At 45.1% G+C, this 25,524-nt stretch overlaps 1 protein-coding gene across 1 annotated transcript in view; it reads left to right on the top strand.

The window, feature by feature from the left end:
- The window catches only part of Adamtsl1 (ADAMTS like 1), a 380,631-nt gene extending 370,620 nt beyond the window's left edge, over positions 1-10,011 (top strand). The window contains exons 27-29 of the mRNA XM_041652363.1: positions 6,272-6,381; positions 7,013-7,233; positions 8,651-10,011. Of these exons, the coding sequence (XP_041508297.1) occupies positions 6,272-6,381; positions 7,013-7,233; positions 8,651-8,757 (438 nt within the window). The 3' untranslated portion in view covers positions 8,758-10,011. The remainder of the gene's footprint in view (positions 1-6,271; positions 6,382-7,012; positions 7,234-8,650) is intronic.
- The last annotated feature ends 15,513 nt before the right edge of the window (positions 10,012-25,524 follow it).

Here is a 25,524-nt window from a genome sequence, read left to right as displayed (position 1 = left end):
AAAAGACAGACTCACAGAACGAATGTGAAACAGGATCCATCCTTCTGCTGCATACAAGAAACAGACCGTAACATCAAACAAAGATAGACATTACCTCAGAATAAAGGGTTGGGAAAAGATTTTCCAAGCAAATGGACCTAAGAAGCAAGCTGGTGTAGCTATTCTAATGTCTAACAAAATAGACTTTCAACCAAAATTGATCAAAAAAGGCAGGGAAAAACACTTCATTCTCATCAAAAGAAAAAATCCATCAAAATGACATTTCAATCCTTAATTAAAATATCTGTGCCCCAAATGCAATGGCACCCACATTTGTAAAAGAAACATTACTAAAATTTAAATCTCACATTAAACCTCATACATTAATAGTGGAAGACTTCAATACCCCAGTCTCACCAGTGGACAGGTCATCCAAACAAAAACTAAACAGAGAAATAATGGCACTAACTGAGGTTATGACTCAAATGAACCTAACAGATATCTACAGAAATTTCATCCAAATACCAAGAATATATTTTCTCAGAACAACATGGAACTTTCTCCCAAATTGACCACATACTTGATCAAAAAGCAAAAAGCAGTAACAGATACAGGATAATTGAAATAACCCCCAGAATCCTATCAGACCATGATTAAAGTTGTTAACAACAGAAAGTCTACAAACTCATTGAAACTGAACAACTCTCTACTGAATTACCACTGGGTCAAGGCAGAAATAAAGAAATTAAAGGCTTTCTAGAATTCAATGAAAATAAATGTTCAACATACCCAAACCTAAGAGACACAAGGAAAGTAGTACGAAGAGAAAAGTTCATGTCATATTTTAGCAATTAACAGCACCTGAAAGCTCTGAGAACCAAAAGAAGCAAGCACACCCAAGAGGAGTAGATGGCAGGAAATAATCAAAGCTAAAATCAATTAAATAAAAACAAAGAGAACAATACAAAGAATCAATGAAACGAAGAGTTCTTTGAGAAAATCGAGATAGACAAACCTTTATGCAACCTAAGTAAAAGACACAGGATTATATCCAAATTAATAAAGTCAGAAACAAAAAGGGAAACATAACAATAGACACCAAGAAAATCCAGAGAATCATAAGATAATATCTCAAAAAGTCTGTACTCCACAAAAGTAAAAATCTAAAAGAAATGGACAATGTTCTTAATAGATAGCATCTTTCAAAGTTAAATCAAAATCAGGTAAACTATTTAAATAGACAAAGTCATTAAAAATCTCCCACACAAAAAGAAAGCCCAGAGACAGAAGTTTTAGCACAGAATTTCTACCAGACTTTCGAAGAAGAAATAATGTCAAAATATAAACAGAAGGAACATTGTCAAATTCATTTTATGAGGCCACAATTACCCTGATACCCAAACTACACAAAGATTCAAACAAAGAGAATTACACTTCAGTTTCCCTCATGAACAATGACACGAAAATGTTCAATAAAATACTTAAAATACTAAAAACACATCAAAAAGATCATCCACCATGATCAAGTAGGCTTTATCCCAAAGATGTAAGTAAGGATGATTCAACATATGAAAATCTGTCAATGTGATCCACCATATAAACAAACTGAAAGACAAAAAAAAATGATCATCTCATTAGGTGTTAAAAAAAAAAAGTCTTTCACAAAATCCAATACCCATTCATGATAAAAGTCTTGAAGAGATAAGGGATAAAAGGGACAGACCTAAACATAATAAAGGCAATTTACAGCAAGCCTATAGGCAAGATCAAATTAAATAGGGAGAAACTCAAAACAATTCCACTAAAATCAGGAAAGAGACAAGGCTGTTCACTCTCTCCATATGTATTGAATATAGCACTTAAAATTTTAACTTGAGCAATAAGACAACTGAAGAAGATCAAGAATATACATATTGGAAAGGAAAAAGTCAAAATATCATTATTTGCAGATGATATAAATGATCTCAAATATTTTACTAGGGAACTCCTACAGTTGATAAACACCCTCAGCAAAGTGACTGGATACCAAATTAACCACCCCCAAAAAGTCAGTGGCCCTCGAATATACAAATGACAAGAGGACTGACAGAGCAGGAAAACAACACCCTTCACAATAGCCGCAAATAATATAAAACATCTCAGGGCACAATAGCCGCAAATAATATAAAACATCTCGGGGTAACTCTAACCAAGCAAGTGAAAAGCTTGTATGATTTTTAAAAATTCAAGTTTGGAAGAAAGAAACTTAAGATATCAAAAGATGGAAAGATCTCCTATGCTCATGGATGAGTTGGATCAATGCAGAAAAAAAAAAAGGCCATTTTTACCAAAAGCAATGTACAGATTCAATGCAATCCCCATCAAAATTCCAACACAATTCTTTACAGACCTTGAAAGGACAACATTCCATATGGAAAAATAAAAGGATAGCAACTATCCTGAACAATAAAATAACTTATAGTTAGTAACAGAACCACCCCAGATTTCAAACCATTTATGCTATAGAACTATAATAATAAAAACCACATGGTATTGACATAAAAACAGACAGATTTATCAACAGAATTGAATAAAAGACTCAGACCTAAATGCATACAACTATGAACAACTTATTTTTGATAAAGAAGCCAGAAATATACAATGAAAAACAGCATATTCAACAAATGGTTATGGTCTAACTGGATATCTTCATGTAGAAGAATGCAAATAGATCCTTATCTATCACCCTGCATAAAACTCAAGTCCAAGTGGATCAAAGACCTTTCCAAAAAACCAGACACACTGAATCTGATAGAAGAGTAAGTAGGGAATAGCCTGAACTCATTAACACAAGAGGTAACTTCCTGGACAGAATAACAGTAGTACAGACACTAAGATCAACAATTAATAAATGGAACCTTATAAAACTGAAAAGCTTCTGTAAGGCAAAGGACATGGTCAATAGAACAAAATGGCAGCCTACAGAATGGAAAAAGATTTCACCAACCCCACATCTGACAGAAGGCTGACTTCCAAAATATATAAAGAACTCAGGATACTAGACATAAAAACAAATAATCTAATTTTAAAATGATGTATAGACTTAAACAGAATTCTCAACAGAAGAATCTCAAATGACAGAGAAACACCTAAAGAAATGTTCAACATCCTTAGCCATCAAGGAAATGTAAATCAAAACAAGTCTGAGATTCCACCTGTCAGAATGACTGAAGTCAAAAACACAAATGACATCTCATCTGGCAAGGATGTGAGGCAAGGGAAACACTCCTCCATTGCTGGTGGGAGTGCAAACTTATATAGCCACTTTGAAAAAAATGAAATCAATCTTCCTCAAGAACCAGCTATGCCATTCCTGATCATATACCCAAAGGACACTCCATCCTACCACAAGGATACTTGCTCAACCATGTTCATAGCACTAGTATTCATAATAGCCAGAAGCTAGGAACAACCTAGATGTCCCTCAACCATAGAACTGATAAAAGAAAATGTGGTACATTTAAACAATGGAATATTATTCAGCTGTTAAAAACAATGACATCATGAAATGTGCAATCAAAAATCATCCTGAATGAGGTAACCCAAACCAGAAAGACAAACATGGTATGTACTCCCTTACAAGTGGATATTAGCTGTTAAGTAAAGGATAATCATGTTACAATCCAAAGACCCAGAGAGGCCAAGTAACAAGGAGGGCTCAAGGTGGAATACGTGGATCTCCCTTGGAAAGGGAAATAGGTTTTGTGGGTAGATTGGAGAGATGGGAATGGGATCAGGTTGGGGTGGAAGGTGTAGAGAATACTAGCAGAGATGACTAGAATTTGGGGGGGCTTTTTGAGAGCAATGTGGAAACCTAGTGCAATAGAGACTCCCTGGAATCTATGATGATGACCCTAGTGAAGACTCTTAGTAAAAGGGGTTCTGGAGCTTGAACCAGCCATCTTCTGTAACCAGGCAAGAGGTAGGACTAGGACATCAACCCAGCCACAAAAATTTTCCCATATAATTTGTCCTGCCTACAAGATGTACTGGGATAATGGTAGCTCAGAACTTGTGGGAGCAGCCAACCAATGACTGGTCCAACTTGAGACCCATGCCTGATGCTACCTGGACGGCCCAGAGACCTAGGATAGAATGGAACACAACTAGCCAAAATAAAAAATTAAATGACCCCTAGTGATATTTGGCTGTACTCATAAGACTGGAGCCTACTCCAGTCATCATCAGAGAGACTTCATCCAGCAACGGATGGGAGTAGATGCAGAGACCCACAGCCCAACACTGGGTGAAGCTCGGTGAATCCCTGGGGAGTTGAGGAGGAAGGATTGTAGAAGCCAGAGGGATCAAGGATACCATATGAACACAACCCACAGAAGAGTAAGCAGGGCTCCCAGAGACTGGAGTGACAACCCCGGAGCCTGCATAGGTCTGAGCTAGGTTCTCTGCATGTTTATCATGGCTGTGTAGCTTGTTGTTCTTGTGGGACTCCTAATAGCAGGAGTGGTGCCTGTCTCTGACTCTTTTGCCTGCTTTTGAGACCCTTTTTCTTCTACCAGATTGCCTCTTCCAGCCTGGATATGAGGTTATGTGCCCAGTCTTACTGTATCTTGGTATGCTGTGTTTGATATACCTGAGAGGTCTGGAGCTGGGGAAGAGGGAGTAGTGGAGGGTGGGGAAACTTTGGTTGGGATGTAATATGTGAAAGAAGAATAAATAAATTTAAAATATATTGTATTACCTGATGATGTCATAGCTATCTTGGTTTAAGTATACTATTTGATGTTTGCATAATAATGATATCACTAACCAAAAAAATTTCAAATGTGTCTCCATCGTCAGGCAACAAGTGACCATATATGTGTGACAGACTAAAATATAAAACAGAATAATTAAACACAAAATGTGTAAATTGAACTAAATCAAAGCACAGTCTTTATGAGAAGACATCATTTGAGTGAGTGGGGTGAACTTCGTAAGAGAGAAAACAATTAAAACCCATAGCCAAGCAGGAAGCATATCTAAAACACACAAGGAAAGTGGAAAATGACTGACAATAAAGGAATAAGGTAGAAAAACCGGAGGAGACTTTAACTGAGTGAAGTTATTTAATAAAAATATATTAAATATTTATAGTAGATAGGGAATACAAATAAAGACAAGATGAGATAGAAGTGTGTACTAGTAGAATGCCTAGTGTTTAAACTCTATGACCACCCAAGAACTTCCAGAGTGCTAAACCGAATGGAAACCCCATCTACCTGTGGCTGGAGAGGAAAGAGGCAAAGGTACTTGTAACCCTAAGTGGACAGTGCCCCTGAAATCTGGACATGTACACACCATGCACACACACACACTCAACAAAAGTGCATGCCGGGAAGCATGAAGCAGCACACACCACATGCTGCTAACAGTACCACTTTCACTAGTTACTTCACTATAATTACAAGTCTACTGTGGGGGCTGGAGAGATGGCTCAGTGGTTAAGAGCATTGCCTGCTCTTCCAAAGGTCCTGAGTTCAATTCCCAGCAACCACATGGTGGCTCACAACCATCTGGAATGAGGTCTGGTGCCCTCTTCTGGCCTGTAGACATACACACAGACAGAATATTGTACACATAATAAATAAATAAATATTAAAAAAAAAAAACAAGTCTACTGTGGCCCACAAACAGATGAACAGTAAAGTTGTATCTGGAGAGGAGTGGACGGACTCAGGCTGCTGAGTCACGTGCATTTTGTTTACTTGCTTTCCCTTTGCCCAACTACAGCTGGGGCATATAACCTGCAGAGTCTCTTAACCAAAAACCACAATAGATGTCAAGATGGCCAAAAGCATGTTAGGTCAAGAACAGGTCCCTTTGAAGGTGGGGGTGGCACCATGCAGCCGGTCACACCTCCATATTCATTTTCTCAGGAAACCTCACCAGAGTATATTTCATTTTACTCAGATTGTCCTACATGGACTATAATTTACAGAAAGCTATTTTTAAGTAGTTAAAATAATCAATGTTACCAGCTATGGTATTGAGAGGTCTTCTTCTCCGAAGCTTACCACCACACTCCCAGCACACGACAAAATACTTCCATGGGTTAATCCAGGTCAGCCTTCTGTGGTCTAAGCTGCACTTCCTTGGCCGTTTGTAAACACAAGGCCCATATCCTGTAGGACAGTTGATGACATAAAGCACATGAGGGAAAGAAGAGCTACAGGTCTAATGAGTCGCATAGCCTGAGCATCGCAGCTTCCATCTTGGACACGGATAACATGCTATCCATCTTCCTCCCTCCCAGTGCAATGGGCCTTGCATAGGCCCTCGCCTCGCCGTGCAGCACAGACAAGTCTTTTGCCAGACCCGGGACGGCATCACTTTACCATCAGAGCAGTGCAGCGCGCTCCCCAGGTAAGACAAAGCCCTTGCCGTCCTCTACTTCAGCCCCTGCATGAACAGCACTAAGAGACCATGGTGAGGAATGTTGTTGCTACTCCAGTCTTCCACAAAGGGTCAGCTGTCCTGCGCTCCTCCATCTTACCTCAAGTCCCTAGCCTCTGGCAAAGAGTGCCCTGTGTTTGCTGAATGAGCCAGGTTGGGCTTTCTTCTCTCAGGAATGAAGCACACGTAAATGTTATTCACAAGGGAGGTCTGATTCCACAAGCGATCCATACCGATCTCTAGGTGAGCAAGAGGCACCTACGCCATGGCCACCAGACCACAAGAGCTTCACAAGTTCTTGTGAAGGGGCCATCTACAAGGGGTTATACTAGATCTCTTCTTCCCAGAGCTCTCTGTCCTCAGAAGTCCTGACTTAACTTCATCTCTTTATTAAACCAATCACAGTGACACCTCGTCACAGTGTAAAGGAATAGTCCGCACCAGAAAGATGCCCAGAAGAGGGGCCTCTTTAAAGTCCACGCTTGTTTATTAGCAAGCAGAGACCAAGATCCTAACTTACCTACATCTCTGGGTTTGTAGTCTGTTTTCAAATCTAGTTCTCACAGACATAGACCTTAATCCTGCCACCCTCCTCCTACAGGCCTGTGAGTACCCAAAACTGCTGGTCAGAGGCCTGCAGTGTACACTGGAGGGTCAGCCTATGGACCCTGTGCACAGCGACCTGTGGCAACTACGGCTTCCAGTCCCGACGGGTGGAGTGTGTCCATGTCCGAACCAACAAGGCTGTGCCTGAGCACCTGTGCTCCTGGGGACCCCGGCCTGCCAACTGGCAACGCTGCAATATCACTCCCTGTGAAAACAGTACGTTCCAATCCCAAAGGACATTCTGCAAATTCCCCAAAGGCCATCGGGTACAGAGGGCAATCCCTGGGACTGAGCCTGAACACGGGGCATTGGATCGAGTTCTTTAAGGATTGTGAGCTGGGGCCAGAATTGAACATTTTAAGTGAGGTACATGGGTGTGTGCAAGGATTCGTGTGCACATGTTCAGGCCATAAAAGATGCCAGGATATGTCCCAGGGGCTTCCACTGTCTTCATCCTGGGCTCAGAGAGAGCCAAGGGCTGCATAAAACTGGCCTCCAACTCACCTGCAGTCAACCTGGCTGGTGCCCACAGGGGAAGCCTAAACAGGGGTTCCCAGGGACTGGGCTCCTAAGGACAGAACACTGTTAGCACTGAAGAAGCATGCAGAATGGCTGCCGCTCAGCCAGCCCTCGCCCACCATTGTTCTGCTTCCCACCAAACAAGGACCTGCTGACCCCCTCCTCCCCAGCCCATGTGTGTCCACTGGAATGGAATGGGAGACCGTGCCCCTGGGTTCTGACAGTCCTTCCACTCCCTGCACCCTCAGGTCTGGAGCCTCTCAGCCCCGTCGTGGCATTTGTATTCTGATTGGTAGGGATCTAGTCTCTCCTCCTCAGAGTGCAGGACCCAGACTGGACATAGTTCCTCACAAAAGATGATGATAGATCTTTGCCAAGAACAAACAATAAAAATAAGTGTAATCATCCAATATTTCCCCTTCGAAGAACTTCACTGAGCAATCAGATAGTTTCCCCACACTGAGTCAGATGGCACAGTCCTTTTGACTCCCTGAGAGATGTATGATCTTTTCATTCTGTTGCGCCTGTCAGACGGTTACCATATTCAGAAAGTACCGGTGTGCAGGGCAGAGAGTTAAAAAGCTTACCAGATACAGGCTGCGCCAGTGTTTAAGAACTTACAGTGTCTGGAAGGCCTGCTGAACTGAAGAACGAGAGACCTGGGTAAAGAAAAGAAAGCTGAACAGGGAAACTGAGGTCCAAGCACCTGAGAATATAGACCTTCAGACAGGTCCCTGTTGTATGCTCTCTCACAAAGAACAGAATTCTGTCCTTCTGGGAACCGTCTTTCACTAAAATACCAAAAGCCCATGGGGAAAATAGCAGGCAAAGAGGTGAGGTTATCCCAAAAGGAGGGGGGGGTTCAAATATCCATTCTGAAGTAGAAGTGGCCATCAGAAGCAAAGGCGGCCTTGAGATGGGCCCCATCGATCCACCAGACAGCTGCAGGAGGCTGGGGGGAAGGGGATGGCAAAAGGGACTCCAGAACCATGGGCAAGGTAGAGCCCTCTGGCATCTTGCCAAGGACCTGGGCTGCTCAGCAAGCAGCAGCTGCACCCGTGAGCCTCAGTTTCACATCTCCTTTCTGTCCCCCTCCTCCCTCCCACTTTCCCAGCTGAGTGCAGAGACACCACCAGGTACTGCGAGAAGGTGAGACAGTTGAAACTCTGCCAGCTCGGCCAGTTCCGGTCTCGCTGCTGTGGAACATGCGGCAAAGCCTGAACACAGGGCACGGGGATGAATACCACCCTGGCCGCACAATGGACTCATACAGCCTGAAGACAGGGCACGGGGATGAATACCACCCTGGCCACACAAAGGACTCATACAGCCACCTGGGACATGACTTATGCTTTCTTCCTTTTATTTATTTATTTGCCCCTCCCCACACACCCAGGTCCACCTGCACCCGCCATCCTAGGGACCCTGCTGTGTTTTCTTATTCAGCTAGCTGGAACAAGTGTTGAGAACAGAGAGAGAGAGATGTCTGAAGGAGGTTACAGAGCAGACCAGGCAGACAGCAGCTCCTTTGTAGAGCTGGCTCCTTCCCAATCAGGATCTCAGAGACACAGGAAGAGAAAGCCATAGTCCATAGGGATGGCAGGAAGCTGGGGTTTGTGACACATAGGTATAGGCATGGGACAACCAGGAGTGTCATTCCTTTGTTTCCTGGGTGGTATGGTGGCAAGAATAGGGGAAATGCCAGACTGGATCAGAAACCAGGCCAGAATCCAGTTCTTCTGGAGGGGGTGGGGAACCGAGATAGGAAACCGATGCCACAAAGGAGACATGCAGAATAGACAGAAGGAATACGGCTATGCAAGAGATGGAGGCAGGGAAGAGGTGGGAGAAGAGAGCTGGTGTGTGCTTCTTGGTGGGAGGAGCTAGCAGGCAGGACAGATTTTAAAGCAGCCACGTGAAACCCATCTGACAGACCCATGCATTGGTACATGCGCTGTCCTGTAGATCAGCAGAGGTGAGAAAGGTGTCTGTCCGGCGTCTTCTCAGGGTACCCATCCTGCATGAAAGAAGGTGTGCCCTTCGTGTGCTTCTGGAGGCGCCTCTCCTCCCTGTCTATCAAGTAACCTTTGTGTCTGCAGCTGGGGAAAATCCAACAAGAGGGTCTGGCTCTGGCTGTGAAATAAAGCTGTCCCTGGCATCTCGGTATTTTAAATCAAGGCTCGCTAGCCCTGAACTAACTGCTGCTGTAGGCCATGGGCATCTGAGCCTGAGTACGCCAGGTTTTCCACCTGATTGACTTTGCCAGGGACGAGAATCACTACTCACAAAGGATGCATTAAGCAATCTGTTAGCTGGCAAACATCTATGGGGTGTAGCAACCCTTCCTACCAGAGCAAGCCAGGAAACAGGGTAGAACAGAGGGGCCCTGCATGCCCCCACAGTGTGCTTTCCTTATCCCAGCCATCACACATTGGGCCTGTGGGCCCTTCCCATACACAGAAGAGAAGCTGTGCATCCTATTTATGCAGCAGGGTGGGGTAGGGGTGGGAGTAGTAGGGTGCTAATGGCCAAGCAAGAGGATGGCCAGAGACTCACGAGACAGTCCTCAAAAGCTTTTCAACCATCCCCCAACACAAATACTATCCACCTATGTAGTTAGCACACCAGACTGGGTGAATGGACCACTCAGCAGGCCAAGCAGCACACACGATTCAGCAACACACGTCAGCTGTGGATAAGGCTAGACCAAAAGCCCTTGGCAAAGCCCCACTCGGCAGAGAAGCTTCAATGCTAGTATTTGCCTCCTCCCCAGAGCAGTCTCAATGTAGCAGAGCAAGCAGCCAGAGCGTGGTACCCACCATCAGATAAACCACCCCTCACATACTCACTCGCCAAAGTGATGTCGCTGCCACCGACATCAGGGCTGCCCATTGTCCAGCTGTCCCCAAGTTAAGTTTGAAAAAATGGTGGTAATCTGTGTCCTCACTAGGTGCGCTATGGACAGTTAGGGTGGGCCTCGTCCTCATCCCAGAAATGGGCTCTAAGAAACTGAGTTACTAAAAATCAGTGTGATGTTTATTTAAAATAAAAGAGAGTGTTTCTATGTATATCGTTTGTGAATATTTATTAGGATTTCTTGTATAAAAAAAGTGCAATATTGGTAATTGTACATTGTCATTTAGAAAAGCAAAAACTCTTTGGGGGGTTTACTTCCTGCAGCTGTGTTCCTAAAAACCTCTGTGGTGATAACTGTATTCTTCCTAATTTTAAAAGAAAGCCGGTGTTTAACTCTGATCCATTATTCACTGTGTGCACAGGGTGCATTAAAAAGCTAATGGGATGGGGGGGGGGGGGCAATAAAGTCGATTTGTTTGTGACACTAGTTACACTTGGAACAGACACAACTCTGTCAACTAATACCATTGATTAGCTCAACGGCTATTCAAAATTGGTGATCAGTGTTTGGATTTCCGAAAAAGCAGGCATCCTCCATCTCTGCCCCGTGTCAGAAGGTGGGGTCGGAAGTGCCTTTCCCAGCAAGCTGGAGAGCTTAGGTTTGGGAAGGAAAAGCAGTATGCGCCTTGCATGAGATGAATGTACATTGAATATTTGTTCTGTGAATTGCGACTCAGCGGTGCCACAAATTATCGGGGCTGCTGGATAATGTGGAAGGAGGTCCTTCCTCCTCTAAAACACGAAAATGTATTTATATATTTTTTGTACAGATAATACAGCTTATTTATTTAAATCCTGGTGTCAGAGTCTCTGTTAAACTCATTCTCTTCGTATTTTATGTAAGGGGTGAACAGAACGTCCCTATTTACTAATTGAGTAGCTCCCAGCCAATTATAGATGTGCTGAAATGGAGGAGCTGCACTTTCCAGCTTTCGCTGAGAAGCTGGGGGCCCATGCTCAGAAAGGCCAACTCGGTAAATTACCCCAGAGGAAAGGAGATGGGAGGCGTATGCACATGCCGGCTGAGTCCCGTCGAATAAAAGGACCAGTCATGTCCCTGACAGCCCTGTGGAGGAGAAGGCGAGAATGCACGGTACCTCTTAGAAAACAAGCAAGGGGGACCGCCTCACAACAGGGCCAGACTCCAGGGTGACTTCCTCCCAGCATGTGGGCACAGCATGAGGCAGCCGCATTATGGAATTTTGGTTATGCATTGTAAGTGGAGACTAAGCTTCCTAGATCCCTACGTTTAATCCTCAGACAACCCTGCAATTATCCTCATGTGCATATGACCTCCTTAACACACATACCCTTCCCCGCTCCTTTGAGGTGGCCAGCAGATGACAGTGCAGCATCTTAGGCAGCATTTATGGGAGTGGCTTCTCCTGTCCCAACATGACTTCTTTTGGTTGATAGGGCTCAGGCTCCTATGTCCCTATTTTTAACACATTTTTATAGAAATGGAGATACTGAGAGGTATGCAGAAAAGCTGCAAACTCATCTGTAGAGTTCTTCCTAGTTAGGGCTAGTGAAACGGCAATATGTCCCCAGGCCTGGGTGACAGCCACACAGGACCACTGTGGAAAAGGCTCCAGAAATGCCCCATGCCCCACCCCCCCACACACAAGCAACAGTGTCTCCAAAGCTGAACTCCAGACCACTTTCTAGAAACTTACCCCAGCATACCCCCTTCCTGTTGAGTACCGTAACAATACGAAAGCTCTTCCTGAACTCCCCACTGTTTTCTCAGAAATTTTAGGTTTTGCTCAAATACACACACACACACACACACACACACATGCCAGCAACCAATGTCCTGCAGCAATACTGTGGAGAAAAGAAAGAAACTTCAAAGGAAAAACACCAAGAAGACCCAAGCAGGGAGGACTCAGATATAATGCATAGAAAAGGTTCTACCCTCGACCACAGACCCCCAATAAGAAGAAAGACTCCTGCCAATATGCCGTGTACCACAATAAACGCTTGGAAACTTGACCCCCAGCTGCCTGAGAGCTACAGTTCCTCCTTTTAAAGTCCTTGCTGGTCCTTGTGCATGCCCAGGACAAACTAAATGAGCCCAGACATTAGGATCAGAATGGTCAGGAGTCACCAAAACTCCCTCACACTCCAGCCTCACCACCCAGCAAGGTAGCACGCCACGCAGAATGCTGGACGTGAGAAAAATGCCAGTTCTCTCAGGCTGAAGAAATACTGGCAGCTGCACAGGCCGAAGCTTTCACCGAGGCCAACCGCTTAATCATCACCATCCAAGCTCTCCTGGAATGGCAGGGAGAAGGACTGCTGCTTCCACTGTCACCTCTGTGTCTCCATGTTGGACAGAGAAGGAAGCCAGTCTTTCTTTCAGTGTTCAGTGTTGCCCAGTAGAATAAACAAACAAGAAAAGACATTAGTGATCAAGTGCCAAGCTGTGTGTTTTAGAGAAAAAACAGATCAGAGCATGCAGCCAACTCAGATGTGGGCAACCAACAAGCCCTGAGAAATACTTCCCAGAGCAAATGTTATCTCAGAGCCTCGATGTGAAGCCCTGGCTGCAGTTACCGGTCCCGGATGTACACATCACTACCATGACGAGCTAAGAAGCACCTCAGTTCTTCCTCAAACAGCTCCAGCTCCTCTCTTCGTCCTGCACATAAGCCTGAAGGGAATAATGCAGCTTAATGATTCTCCGCTACTGCCAGACAAGTCACATCTCAGTGAGGCTCCCTAACGTAATCAATGTCATCCACAAAGGGAAGGAAATGGTGGCGTAGAGAGAAAGACAGCACTGTTTGGAACAATTTAACACAAAGAGCCCTGTTTGGTGAACTAGCCTATAGGCCGCTAGCTGAGGGAGCAAATTAAACACATCCGTATCACACTAGCTGGGCTACAGACTTCATAATTCAGACTCAGTGTACACTGGATATAAGTTAAAGCAGAGAGGGTGTCCTGCCCAAGTCATACACTGCCACTTAGGAAATTACCAGTGTTGATAGGGCCTTGAGGTAGACAGTGAGGAATCAAATGTAAAATGGACTTGACAGAATTTGACCTCAAATCCCTGTCTGCTCCATCTCTTGTTCTTCTTGTCCAATTAGGGGTGCTCTTACAGGCCAAGTCTACAGCACCTCGTCACAAAGTCTGTCACAAACGCTCATCTTTATATCTTCAGCCTCCCTCAGCTTCTTATTCAGAGCCTCCCAAGTTCTTTAGTTGCTTTGTCAATAGCCCGACATGGGTAGGCCAATATTGGCAAGCGATCCTTTGGAGAAAAGCTGGGCTGTCACCTTCCCTGTCAACCAGAAGTTTATAGTTTCACTCCAGTGGCCCCTGTGAAACACCTGGTCCCAATCAAGCACAATGTGTCACGCCTCTGATAAGACAATATACAGCTGTCACTCACTCCTGTGTTTTCAAAGGGCAAATTCTTCTCCAACCAAGCATTTCCCAGGCTTCTCCTAACGATATGGTTTATATCTACGTAAACAGAAGTTAAATGTACAGTTTTATGTGTGTTAGAAAAAAAAGCGGACAATGGGGAATGGTTCTCTTGCTGAACGTAAATACTATTTGTCTAAGCAGAATGCTTAGGGCCTCAGAGATTGCAGTCAGCTTTCAGACCAGAGAGAATGCTGGGAGATCACCTCTTCCTCTGGGGCTTCCTGCTACCCAGGACTGACCTTTCTACAAATCCCGTGAAGGAGCGTAGACAAGCTGTGAATGACTTAGTTACCCGGGAAGCAACTCCACACGATGTTTAACGGTCAAGGTCAAGAGGTGTGCCACGGCTATAGTTTGCAGTTCCTCGATCCCACCACGGTTGTTTTTCAGAGGAGAGTTAGTTGAAAGGTCAATAAATGACTTAGCTGAGGCCAGGGGAGGAAGATAAAACTGTTCCATCTGTCATCCATATAGTTCTGTCCTGTGGCTTTAGATCAGCGGATCAAAATGCAAGGGCAAGTGGCAGATGCCAGTTCCCAGGACTCCCGTTCTGAATTCTTCCACCTACCCAGGGCCTCCCTACTGGAGTGGAAAGACAATCACCTAAAAGCAGGGCTCCATAACCAAAGCCCCCATTCCTTTTCACTGTGAAGGTCTGCTTTTGCCCCTGGTTGCAGCAGCAGGCATGGAAAAATCCCAAGTCTCCATCCCAGTCCAGAGCTTATGGCTCTGCTTTTTCCTGCCCTGTGAGTCTCTGTCCTTCTCACCTTACTTCTTCCTTCCTGATGCTCCAGCCCCTTCCTCCCACCACACTCCTTCCCTGGCCTTCGACGTCACTCTGGGCCCAAGCACATGGGTCAGCTCCGGATTGGTCTGTAGAGCGCTCACAGCCCACCTGGGAACCTGGCACAACCCACCACAGATGCCGGTGCATCCTATTTCCAATGTAAAGGCTGCCGGGCTCTGGGGAATCCCTAGCGCTGCTTCTCACACTCAGCATGCAAAGCTTACCCCCACTCTCCTCTTCCACAGAGTTTTCACAAAGCTCACCTGACTTCCAACCCTTTGAACTCACTCGGCTTTCCTGCCATCCATTTAACTTAAGACAGAACTGTTGTTCTCTCTGTGAAAACCTCAGTATAGCTTCACGTTTATGGAAAGAAATTCAAGTTACGTCCTGGAGTTAGTTCCCCAACATGTACAATGCTCCTGCATAATCCAGCTTCCAGAAGTGAGCATTGCAAGCGCTTCAGACAGTGTTACAAGTCTGAACAAGTCATCTGTTACACAATTTTCATTAAAGATACACAGGTAAAAACGAGTTGTGTTTTAGGCCTTGAAAAAAATACAGTAAGTCTGCTGCCCCTGCACAAATATGCTAACATTCCAGCTGCTCTGGCCACAATGAGCCCCTTCAAACTTCAGGTGCTGCCACTTCCAGGGAGCTAAGAAAGGAATGACAAGAGGTAATGACAGCTCCTCCCTTAAGGACGGCGGAGTAGGAATAGAGTCTGATAAAGGAGCTTGAGAGACTGAGTTGAGCCTCTCTTGTCCTTCCACTTCCTGCCACGTGAGAACACAATGTTTCTCCCTTTACAAGGATGCAGAGTTTAAAATGCCATCTTGGAGACAGAGCAGCTTCCCGAGGACGCTGCCACCTTAGCCTTAGAGTTCCTAGCCTCCGGAGCCATAATAACTCTCTCTCTCTCTCTCTCTCTCTCTCTCTCTCTCTCTCTTTCTCCTCCCTCCCTCCCTCCCTCCTCTCTTTCTTTGTAAATTACCCATTCTGGTGCATTCTAATAGCAGAAATGGACTAAGCCTTACCCAGGGAATCTACCAGTATCATGTTCGAAATCCAGCTAAAACTGGTTTGGGTTCTCTCAGCCTAACTCTGTTTGCTTGATCTGACCAGAGAAGGTTTCACAGTTGTTACCATGGGAACACTGACCCTGGAACAACTACACCTTTACAATAGGACTTACTCAGACCCAAGTACCAGGCTACACAATGGCTTTGGGTTGGGTTGATAACATTTATGCTAGCTCTAGAATTTGGCCTCGTGGTCACGCACCACTTCAGCCTCTTGCTCACTTTTACTAAAATAGCTTGCACCTGCACAAAGAAACTTCCTCAAACGACAATGCAGGTTATGGCAGCCCTGATTTCAACCCCTCTACAATTCCTGCTGTCAAAGAAAGAGACTCCACAAAGCTCTCTCCTTCCCTTCACCCACTGCCCTCATCTCTTTATTGGATTTACGGTTGAAGGATAAAATTAAGCCTGTCATCTGTGCTAACTCCCACTCTTTCTTTAAACACCCCAAGTTACTTACCCATCCCCAGTGCCTGAAAACCATCATGCCAGAAGGACCTTTTCTGCTAGAGGGATGTTGGGGGGGGGGGGGGACAGACAACACAGCTTCCAAACATGACAGGATAATGTGGTCACTCCTTATTGATTAGAGACCACAGTCTTATGCAGAAGCACCAAATCTCATTCTGCAGAAGAAGCCTGCTGGCTGTCCAGCATCCAAATGTCCTACATCAGTGCCCCATAATTTCAATGGATAGCAACTTTGACCTTGAAATTATTCAGACAGAATTCTGGATTGTTCTCTAACCAGCAACAGCCACGGTCTGCCTGTGAAACACATCCAGAATGTAACACTACTCTCATGACACCTACTCCTACGCCTAAGAGTGAGCCTGCATCACTCTCCATAGGGTAAGCCTCCATCACACGCCATGCAGAATGTCTGCCACCAAGCCCTGATTCAGCCAGGCTACCTGCAGCCTCCTTAAGCAGTCTGAATGACCACTATGACCACTATGCTAATTTCCACAAGTCAGACCTCCACATTACCCAATGTCAAGCTTGACTTTGGCACGCCTTGATTTGCCTCCTTTCTTCTTCTTGGACACACCTAGACAGAAACATGGCCACATCAGAGCCTTTCTCTAGCTGTTCCTTGTTATCCACTCCACTCCTTTAAACCTCTGTCTCCTCAGTGACACTCCCTTCCTAGCTGCTCCATTAGCTATAGCGAGTTCCTGAACTCTACTTCATCCTGACTACATTTTCCTATGTGCTGATGGCTTCCCTACAAATCATAAACTCATGTTAATAAATATTTGTGTGTTTCTTTTAATTTTATGCTGTTCAGTATGGTCTAATTGTTTATTGTGATGAATTCTTATGACTAGACTTTGACTATCTCCCCATGGAAAGTTCAATGGACAAGATCTGAGTCTGACCTCTCTAGTGAGAGAGCCTAAAACACACAGAAGAAAATCTGGTACCAAATATATATTTTCTCAAGGAAGGAATAAATGTACAGATGGTGGACAGAGGGAGAAGAGAAGAAAGAAAGGAGGTAGGAGGACAGGGAGGGAGGGAAGGAGACAGGAATGAAGGAAGGGAAGAAGGGAGGGAGATAAGGACGGAAGGAGGGAGGGAGGGTTACTAAATAAACAGGATGTCCCATGACCAGAGTGAAGACAACTGCATGGGGCTATGGGAGCAGAGGCTAGGCTAACCAAGGGGAAATGTGAGGAGACACAGGAGGCAGAAGGGGAGTTTCTGAGTCACCGCCTGTCACGCTGGGCACTCACCTGATAAGCAGAGGAGATGGTGGCAGGAAGATGCTGCGGAACTACCTGGAGGTGCTCCTAGGCCAATAGTGCACTGGAGCATGCGCCAGCCCAGAACTCTAAGGGAGGAACTACACAGACCCAAAAAGGGCACCAGAGCCTCAAGTCCTGGGTCCACAACAAAGGAGGAGAATCATAGACTCTTCAAGAACCTGTTAAGCAAAAAAACACAGTCTCCGCAAATATGGTTGTTTGCAGTTTTATAGTGAGATACACATGCTCTATGTGACTACTATAAAATCACAAGTTAAAAACACCTTTTTTCCTTCAGCAAACCCCAAGGGATCATTTTCTACCGTGAAAAAAAAAAAAAAACCTGTTTTGAACAGAGAGATTAAAATTTTCTAACTGGGCCTGGTGGTACATCCCAACACACATGAGGCTAAAGCAAGAGAAAAATGAGTTTAGGGCAAGCCTGGGCTGTATACATCAAGACAGTGTCCTTTATTTGTTGATGTTTTACACTCACTTTAAATAGCCTTTCTCTCTTGCATTCCCAAGGAAATGGATGCTGTGTAAAGTAGCCCTACTGTAACCTAATCAATACTGGAGTCTATGTCTCTTTCTCTCTCCCCCTCCCTCTCCCTCCTTCTCACCCCTTCCTTTCTCTCCCTCCCTCTCCCTCCTCCCTTTCTCTCTCCCTCCCGCTCCCTCTCTCTCTGGTACATATGTATACACACATATGACAGGATGAATTTGAATGCTAACCTGTATTAGTTGTGATAGACCTGGCACACACACCTACTGACACAGTTACCATACTCGAAGTAACATATCTATAAACTATATTCATTTAAATCATATCAAAGACCCTTCTTTCCTCTCAGTCTGAACAGCCTCTCTCTCTCTCTAGCACATCCTCTCTTCCACGGTACCGTTCAAAAGCTGCTCTTCTGTCCCCAGGTCCATCTCATATACAATTATTTTACCTAAGCCACTAAGCAACCTGGGAGGAATTTGCCAAGTGGCTCAACCTCTTCGAGCCCCAGCTGCCGGCTTGACCAGGGTGCAGTAGTGCAGATTAAGGGAGATGGTACCAACTGTGCTTCTACAGTAGCCCGCGGGGCTTTACCTAAGACACACACAAGCCCGTGGCCCATCATAAACTTCCCCAGGCTCCCCTCGATCTGCACTCTGGCTGTACGTAACCTCCCATTTATCAAGAAGCCACAATCGAAAGAGTCAACAGCCAGGATGTTTCAACATCCAGAGAGGACCCTGAGGCCCTGCGGAATCCAGTGAGATTCCAGGATCATCAAAGGAGACAGCACCACATGTTTGCGTGGCGTGTGTATTTTATTGTCTTCCAAACTTGCTTGAAAAAAAAAATTTATGTTGAGTACTTGGCAGTATTTCTTGATGTGTGTTCCAATAGGTTTTACACAATAAAAAGGACTTATTGTCAGAGTTTAAAAATGATGTTTCTGTCTGCTCAGAATTCATCCCTCCCTTCCCTGGAAACTACATTGCAGTTCTCCCTCGAGAGCGCACGCCACCTCCAGCCTTCTGTTATTCATGTGGTTCACATGGTTTGACCCCACGCGTACTCCTCCGTGCAGGGGTGGACCCCAGTTTAGGCCTGGACAAGAGGCATTTTTCTATTGCCGTGACAACCAGTTTGGGAATCAGACTTACAGTCGGCGAAGACTCAACCGTGGGATCTTTACTGGAACCTCTGGGCTTGCGGAGCGAGAGGATACAGGAAGCTTAGTGTCACTACAGACAGATGCTCACACTGACCAAGCATGCCTTGCAAGCAACACGGAAGAAAATGCATGGAACAGAGAGACCTCTTCCCATCACCAGAGCCCCTCCGTGCAGCCAACTCCACCTACGGCCAACACTGAAGCCCTAGGCTGTTCAGTGGACTGAACCAATCAATCTTCCATCCTTGAGCACTTAGGGATGTAGGCATGCGAATTGCTACTCTGGGTTCCACAAAGATAAACAAGGTGTCTCTACTCTGTAGCATCCCAGAGACTTCAAAATATAAACATGTGTTATGGTTCTGTGTTGGGAGGCTACCCAGGAAGCACTTCCCACACGAGTCTACTGAACTGCTTTGGAAAGAACATATCGTGGGGCTTACAGTCCACAAGAAAACACCTTCGGAAAAGCTAGTACACATTACCTGTCTGTTAACCTAATATGAAAATACTGAAAATCCCCATTCCCTTGTTATTCTGGATAAATGAGACAAATGGGAATTCATTTATTCAACACTGTGGATGCATTTTTCCAGCCTTTAAAAATGTACGTGTGTAATTTTTTAGTCATTTTTCTAAATTGGGGTCATAAGCACAGCCCATAGTCTATTTTTCCCCAGACTTAATAAAATATGTGTGCGCATATACAGACTTCTCTTTATTACATCAGGGTCATAATTCCTGCACCGCTATGCTTTTGATTTCCACCTTCTAAAATGATTTCGCTCTTAGCCTCACTGCCAAGCTATTGGTTATCGCTGTTCGTTGTTATAAATGTGTCTCCCTCTAGCTGTAGCCCCTGCATGCTCTGTGGTGGAAGGGCTAATCACCCCCAAATCCTCAGGTGGGCTGATAAACTCCTGACAGGAAAGTGGGCCCACTGATAACAGCTTCTGAAGGAGGTTAGGATCCAGAAGCCCCTGATAAGATCAACATACCAACCTTCCCACAATGGGATTTATAATTTTGATGCTGCAGGGGAACAGGCCTGCATATGAAATACCACCCCCTTTCCCCACCCCCCCCCACCACCACCCAAAGCTTCTCTTGAAATACCGCTCTCCCCCACCCCCACCCCCGCCACCACCCAAAGGTTCTCTTTTCTGTCCCATAAAGGCCCAAGATTTCTGTGCCTGGGCACACAGTCTTTGGGAAAATAGTGGGGTGGCAGACTCCAAGGCAGCACATACACTGTGAAAAGTACCCGTGGCTGCACCTAGAACCCATGCCAAGGGTGAGCTGGGCACCAGAATGGCTGCTGGCTTCCAGGTTCCTGCTTGGTTTTGAACAGCTAAAGTTCTCAGATAAGTGACCTCAACTATGGAAAGTGTTGCCATCTTCACTAAAGAACAACGATTTAACAGTAAGCACTGAACTGTTCTTAGAAACCATAAAGTCTGCTTCTTTTTTTTTTTTTCTTTAAACCCAGGGGAACCCATAGTCCAAAGGAAAGTTCCATTTCTTAGTTTATAAGTCATCCATTGGCATACAAGTCAGAGTTCAGTCATCTCTCAGGCATGCTGTGTGTGCACCTCTAAGTCTCAAGTTGCTATCTGCCTGCCGAAAGACGACTTCTGGGCTCGTCCCGGTATTGTCCCGTGATGGAATGAGTGGGAACTGGGGAAACATGGGGTAACCGCACCTTGCTTTGTCATTGACATTGCAAAGCTGGCCCTGAGGGGAGAAGCAAAAGCAGAGCCGCCAATAGAGTCAAGCAGAGAAGCGGGAATTTCGTGAATCCTTTGGAAAGATCCATAGCTGCGTTCGCAGTCACCCCGAGGCTCGGCAAGGAAAAGCCATTAGGATCCCTCATGTCAGCCTCTAAAAATCCAGAGGCAAGGGTTGGGGGCACCTGGTGCTCAGGACAGGCCTGAAAGAAAAACCCAGTTTACCATTGCTTTGATGCCTTTTCCAGAATGCAACACGTGTTCTTCTGGAAGGTTCCTGGGCTCCAGGGCTCCTCGTGCATCACCAAGGTAGGGAGGGGCCAAGCACCTGCTTGGAAAGCCATGTGCAAATTCAAGGTCTGCTCTGCCAAAGAAAACACCCCTCCTACCCCCCAACTCCAGCATTTATGCTCCAAAGGGCCCCATCTGCCCCCACCCAGACCTGCTAAACAGATGTGGGCTTAGGCGATAGCCAGAGGGGCTAGGGAGCCATTAGTCTGCCGTTAGGACGGTGCTCACCCCCACCTGCCTGGCCGGCTTGCTCTTGACGACTACGCAGCTGAAAAGCATCTTACCTACTTAGGAGTCAGGACCATTAGAGAATCTTGAGGTTCCCAGGCACTGTCATCTAACTACGCTGAGAGAAAGGGAGAAAGGGGAGACACTACAAAAACTTAAAATCCACAGTCACCCAAACAGACCACATCTAAAGTAACGGAATGGGAGACAAGCAAGTTATTAAGGAAAACAGATAAAGCTTGGCTCCCATAGTGCCTGAACGTACTGTACAAGCTGTCTGGGGGGGGGGGGCAATTAATAGTCCCACGCAATGATGACACCTATGACCAGCATGGTCATATCTGTAAACATAGGCTGTGATGTAGATTGCTGAACTTCTGCAAGCATTTTCAGATAAAATAATGGTTTTTCAAAAGATGCAACAAAAACAAGATCAGTGTTATTATAGGCTCCTGTTGTCACTGTGATAAAAAAAATCTGTGGAGAGCAACTTTTTAATTTGGGAAAGTTGTTTTGTTTGGGGGACTTGGGAAGTGGGATTTGGTACCCCTCGAGTCTTTGTTGCAGTTGTTTGGAGATGGGGGTCAATGTAACCTTAGCTGGCCTGAAACTCAGTGTGTAGACCAGGCCGGCCTCAAACCCATAGAGATCCGCCCGACACTGCCTCCCAAATGCTGGGATTACAGGTATGAGGCACCAAGTCAGGAACAAGGTCAACTCTTTTTCTTCTTTATAAGAGCCCAAACCTACTTTTATTTATTTGCACTTTGTTAGCCTCAGATCAGGAGAGGCACATCACACGGGCTCTGTCCAGTGTCCTTGCCCGGAAGGAGTCTTCAGAAATCAACACAAATCATGCCATTATTTCCGTGGGCCCTAGGTACCTTTGCCCAGATTATTCTGGTTCTGTCAGGTCTGCCTAAGGGACTCACAGTGCTGTTCTTGCTTTACACATAGACACATTTTGTAGAGTGCGACTTCATCTCAGGCACGAGCACCTTCAATCTTAGGAGGAGCCGCATACTCTCTCTAGTTCTAGGGACCTTGCTTAGCCAAGCAAAAATGGCCTTGTACTGGATGTCAACCTGTAGAAGAATGAAAATAGATCCATATCTATCACCATGCACAAAACTCAAGTCCAAATGGATTAAAGACCTCAATATCAGTCTGACCACACTGAACCTGATAGAAGAGAAAGTGGGAAGTACCCTACAACACATGGGCACAGGAGACCACTTCCTACGTATAACCGTAGCAACACAGACATTAAGGGCCTCATTGAATAAATGGGACCTCCTGAGACTGAGAAGCTTCTGTAAAGCAAAGGACGCTGTCGCTAAGACACAAAGGCAACCCACTGACTGGGAGAAGATCTTCACCAACCCCGCAACTGACAAAGGTCTGATCTCCAAAATATATAAAGAACTCAAGAAACTAGACCGTAAAAAGGCTAATCAACCCAATTATAAAATGGGGCACTGAGCTGAACAGAGAATTCTCAACAGAAGTTTAAATGGCCAAAAGACACTTAAGGTCATGCTCAACTTCCTTAGCAATCAGGGAAATGCAAATCAAGACAACTTTAAGATACCATCTTATGTAGTAATAAGGGCGGTGGGGCTGTGTCCCCAACACCCCAGCCGCCTGCTCGGCTAGCTTTTGCCCCGAAATAACAACACACAAACTGTATTCATTTAATCACTGTTTGGCCCATTTCTATCTAGGCTAATTCTCACATATTAATTTAGCCCATTTCTAATCATCTGTGTAGCGCCCCTAGGTGCGCTTACCGGGAAGATTCCAGCCTCTGTCCATCCTGGGTCGGAGCTTCATAGTGTGTGTCTGCCTGGGAGCTGGGGCATGGCATCTCTCTGAGGCATCTGCTCCCGAGAGGAGAGCTGTGGAGTCTGAGCTCACTTCCTCTTCCTCCCAGCGTTCTGTTCTGTTTACTCCTCCCACCTATGTTCTAACCAATAAAATGGGCCAAGGCAGTTCCTTTATTAGCCAATGACCTTCCTCCATCAATCTTACACCTGTCAGAATGGCTAAAATCAAAAACACCAATGATAGCCTTTGCTGGAGAGGTTGTGGAGAAGGGGGGAACACTCATCCATTGCTGGTGGGAATGCAAACTTGTGCAACCACTTTGGAAAGCAGTGTTTCGGTTTCTTAGGAAATTCGGGATCAACCTACCCCTGGACCCAGCAATACCACTCTTGGGAATATACCCAAGAGAGGCCCTATCATACAACAAAAGTATATGCTCAACTATGTTCATAGCAGCATTGTTTGTGATAGCTAGAACCTGGAAACAACCTAGATGCCCTTCAATGGAGGAATGGATGAAGAAAGTATGGAATATATACTTATTAGAGTACTACTCAGCAGTAAAAAACAAAGACTTCTTAAATTTTGCATGTAAATGGATCGAAATAAAAAACACTATCCTGAGTGAGGTAAGCCAGACCCAAAAAGAGGAACATGGGATGTACTCACTCATATTTGGTTTCTAGCCATAAACAAAGGACATTGAGCCTATAATTAGTGATCCTAGAGAAGCTAAATAAGGAGAACCCAAAGAAAAACATATAGGCATCCTTCTGAATATTAACCTTCATCAGGCAATGAAAGGAGACAGAAACAGAGACAGAGACCCACATTGGAGCATTGGACAGAAATCTCAAGGTCCAAATCAGGAGCAGAAAGAGAGAGAGCACGAGCAAGGAACTCAGGACCGCAAGGGGTGCAACCCACACACTGAGACTATGGGGATGTTCTCCTGGGAACTCACCAAGGCCAGCTGGCCTGGGTCTGAAAAAGCATGGGATAAAACTGGCCTCGCTGAACAAAGCGGACAATGAGGACTACTAAGAACTCAAGAACAATGGCAATGGGTTTTTGATCCTACTGCACGTACTGGCTTTGTGGGAGCCTAGGCAGTTTAGATGCTCACCTTACTAGACCTGGATGGAGGTGGGGGTTCCTTGGACTTCCCACAGGGCAGGGAACCCTGATTGCTCTTTGGGCTGTCGAGGGAGGGGAACTTGATTGGGGGAGGGGGAGGGAAATGGGAGGCGGTGGTGGGGAAGAGACAGAAATCTTTAATAAATAAATAAATTTAAAAAAAGAAAACTTAGATTACATGTTGACTTTGCTTCTCTCCTTCTCCTTAGACCATGTTTAACTGCTCTGGGCCTCCCTACCCCATAAATAGGCATCCAACAGTACTGAAAACAGCCTGGTATTGGCATAAGAACAGACAGGAGGAACAATGGAACCGAATAGAAACCCGGATATTCATCTACACACCTTCAAACACCTGATTTTTGACAAAGAAGCAAACAAATATCAAATGGAAAAAAAGAACGCACATTTAACAAATGGTTCTGGCATAACTGGAAATCAACATGTAGAAGAATGAAAATAGACCCATATCTATTTCTATTGATATACACAAAACTCAAGTCCAAATGGATCAAAAACCTCAATATAAAGTCAGCCACAATGAACCTCATAGAAGAGAAAGTGGGGAGTACACTTGAACGTATTGTCACAGGAGACCACTTCCTAAATATAACCCCAGTAGCACAGACACTGAGAGAAACAATTAATAGAAGGGACCTCCTGAAACTGAAAAGCTTCTGTAAAGCAAAGGACACAGTCAACAAGACAAAATGACAGCCTACAGAATGGGAAAAGATCTTCACTAACCTGGTCTGATCTCCAAAACATACACAGAACTTAAGAAATTGGTCACCAAAAGAACACATAAACCAATAAAAAAAAAAATGGAGTACAGACCTAAACAGAGAATTCTCAACAGAGGAATCTAAAATGGCTGAAAGACACTTAAGGAAATGTTCAACATTCTTAGTCATTAGAGAAATGCAAATCAAAGCAACTCTGAGATTCCATCTTACACTTATAGGAATGGCCAAGACCAAAAACACTGATGCCAACTTATGCTGGAGAGGTTGTAGGGAAAAGGGAACACTTTCTGCATTGCCGGTGGGAATGCAAGCTGGTACAACCCCTTTGGATGTCAGTGTGGCAATTTCTCAGAAAATTAGGAAACAACCTTCCTCAAGA

The sequence above is a fragment of the Microtus oregoni genome, unplaced genomic scaffold (genome assembly GCF_018167655.1).
Source record: "Microtus oregoni isolate MIOR12 unplaced genomic scaffold, Mior012 000005F_ref0000423, whole genome shotgun sequence".
NCBI classification, from domain to species: Eukaryota; Metazoa; Chordata; class Mammalia; order Rodentia; family Cricetidae; genus Microtus; species Microtus oregoni.
Note: the sequence above shows the minus strand (reverse complement) of the source record. Positions and strands in the feature narration are given on the sequence as shown.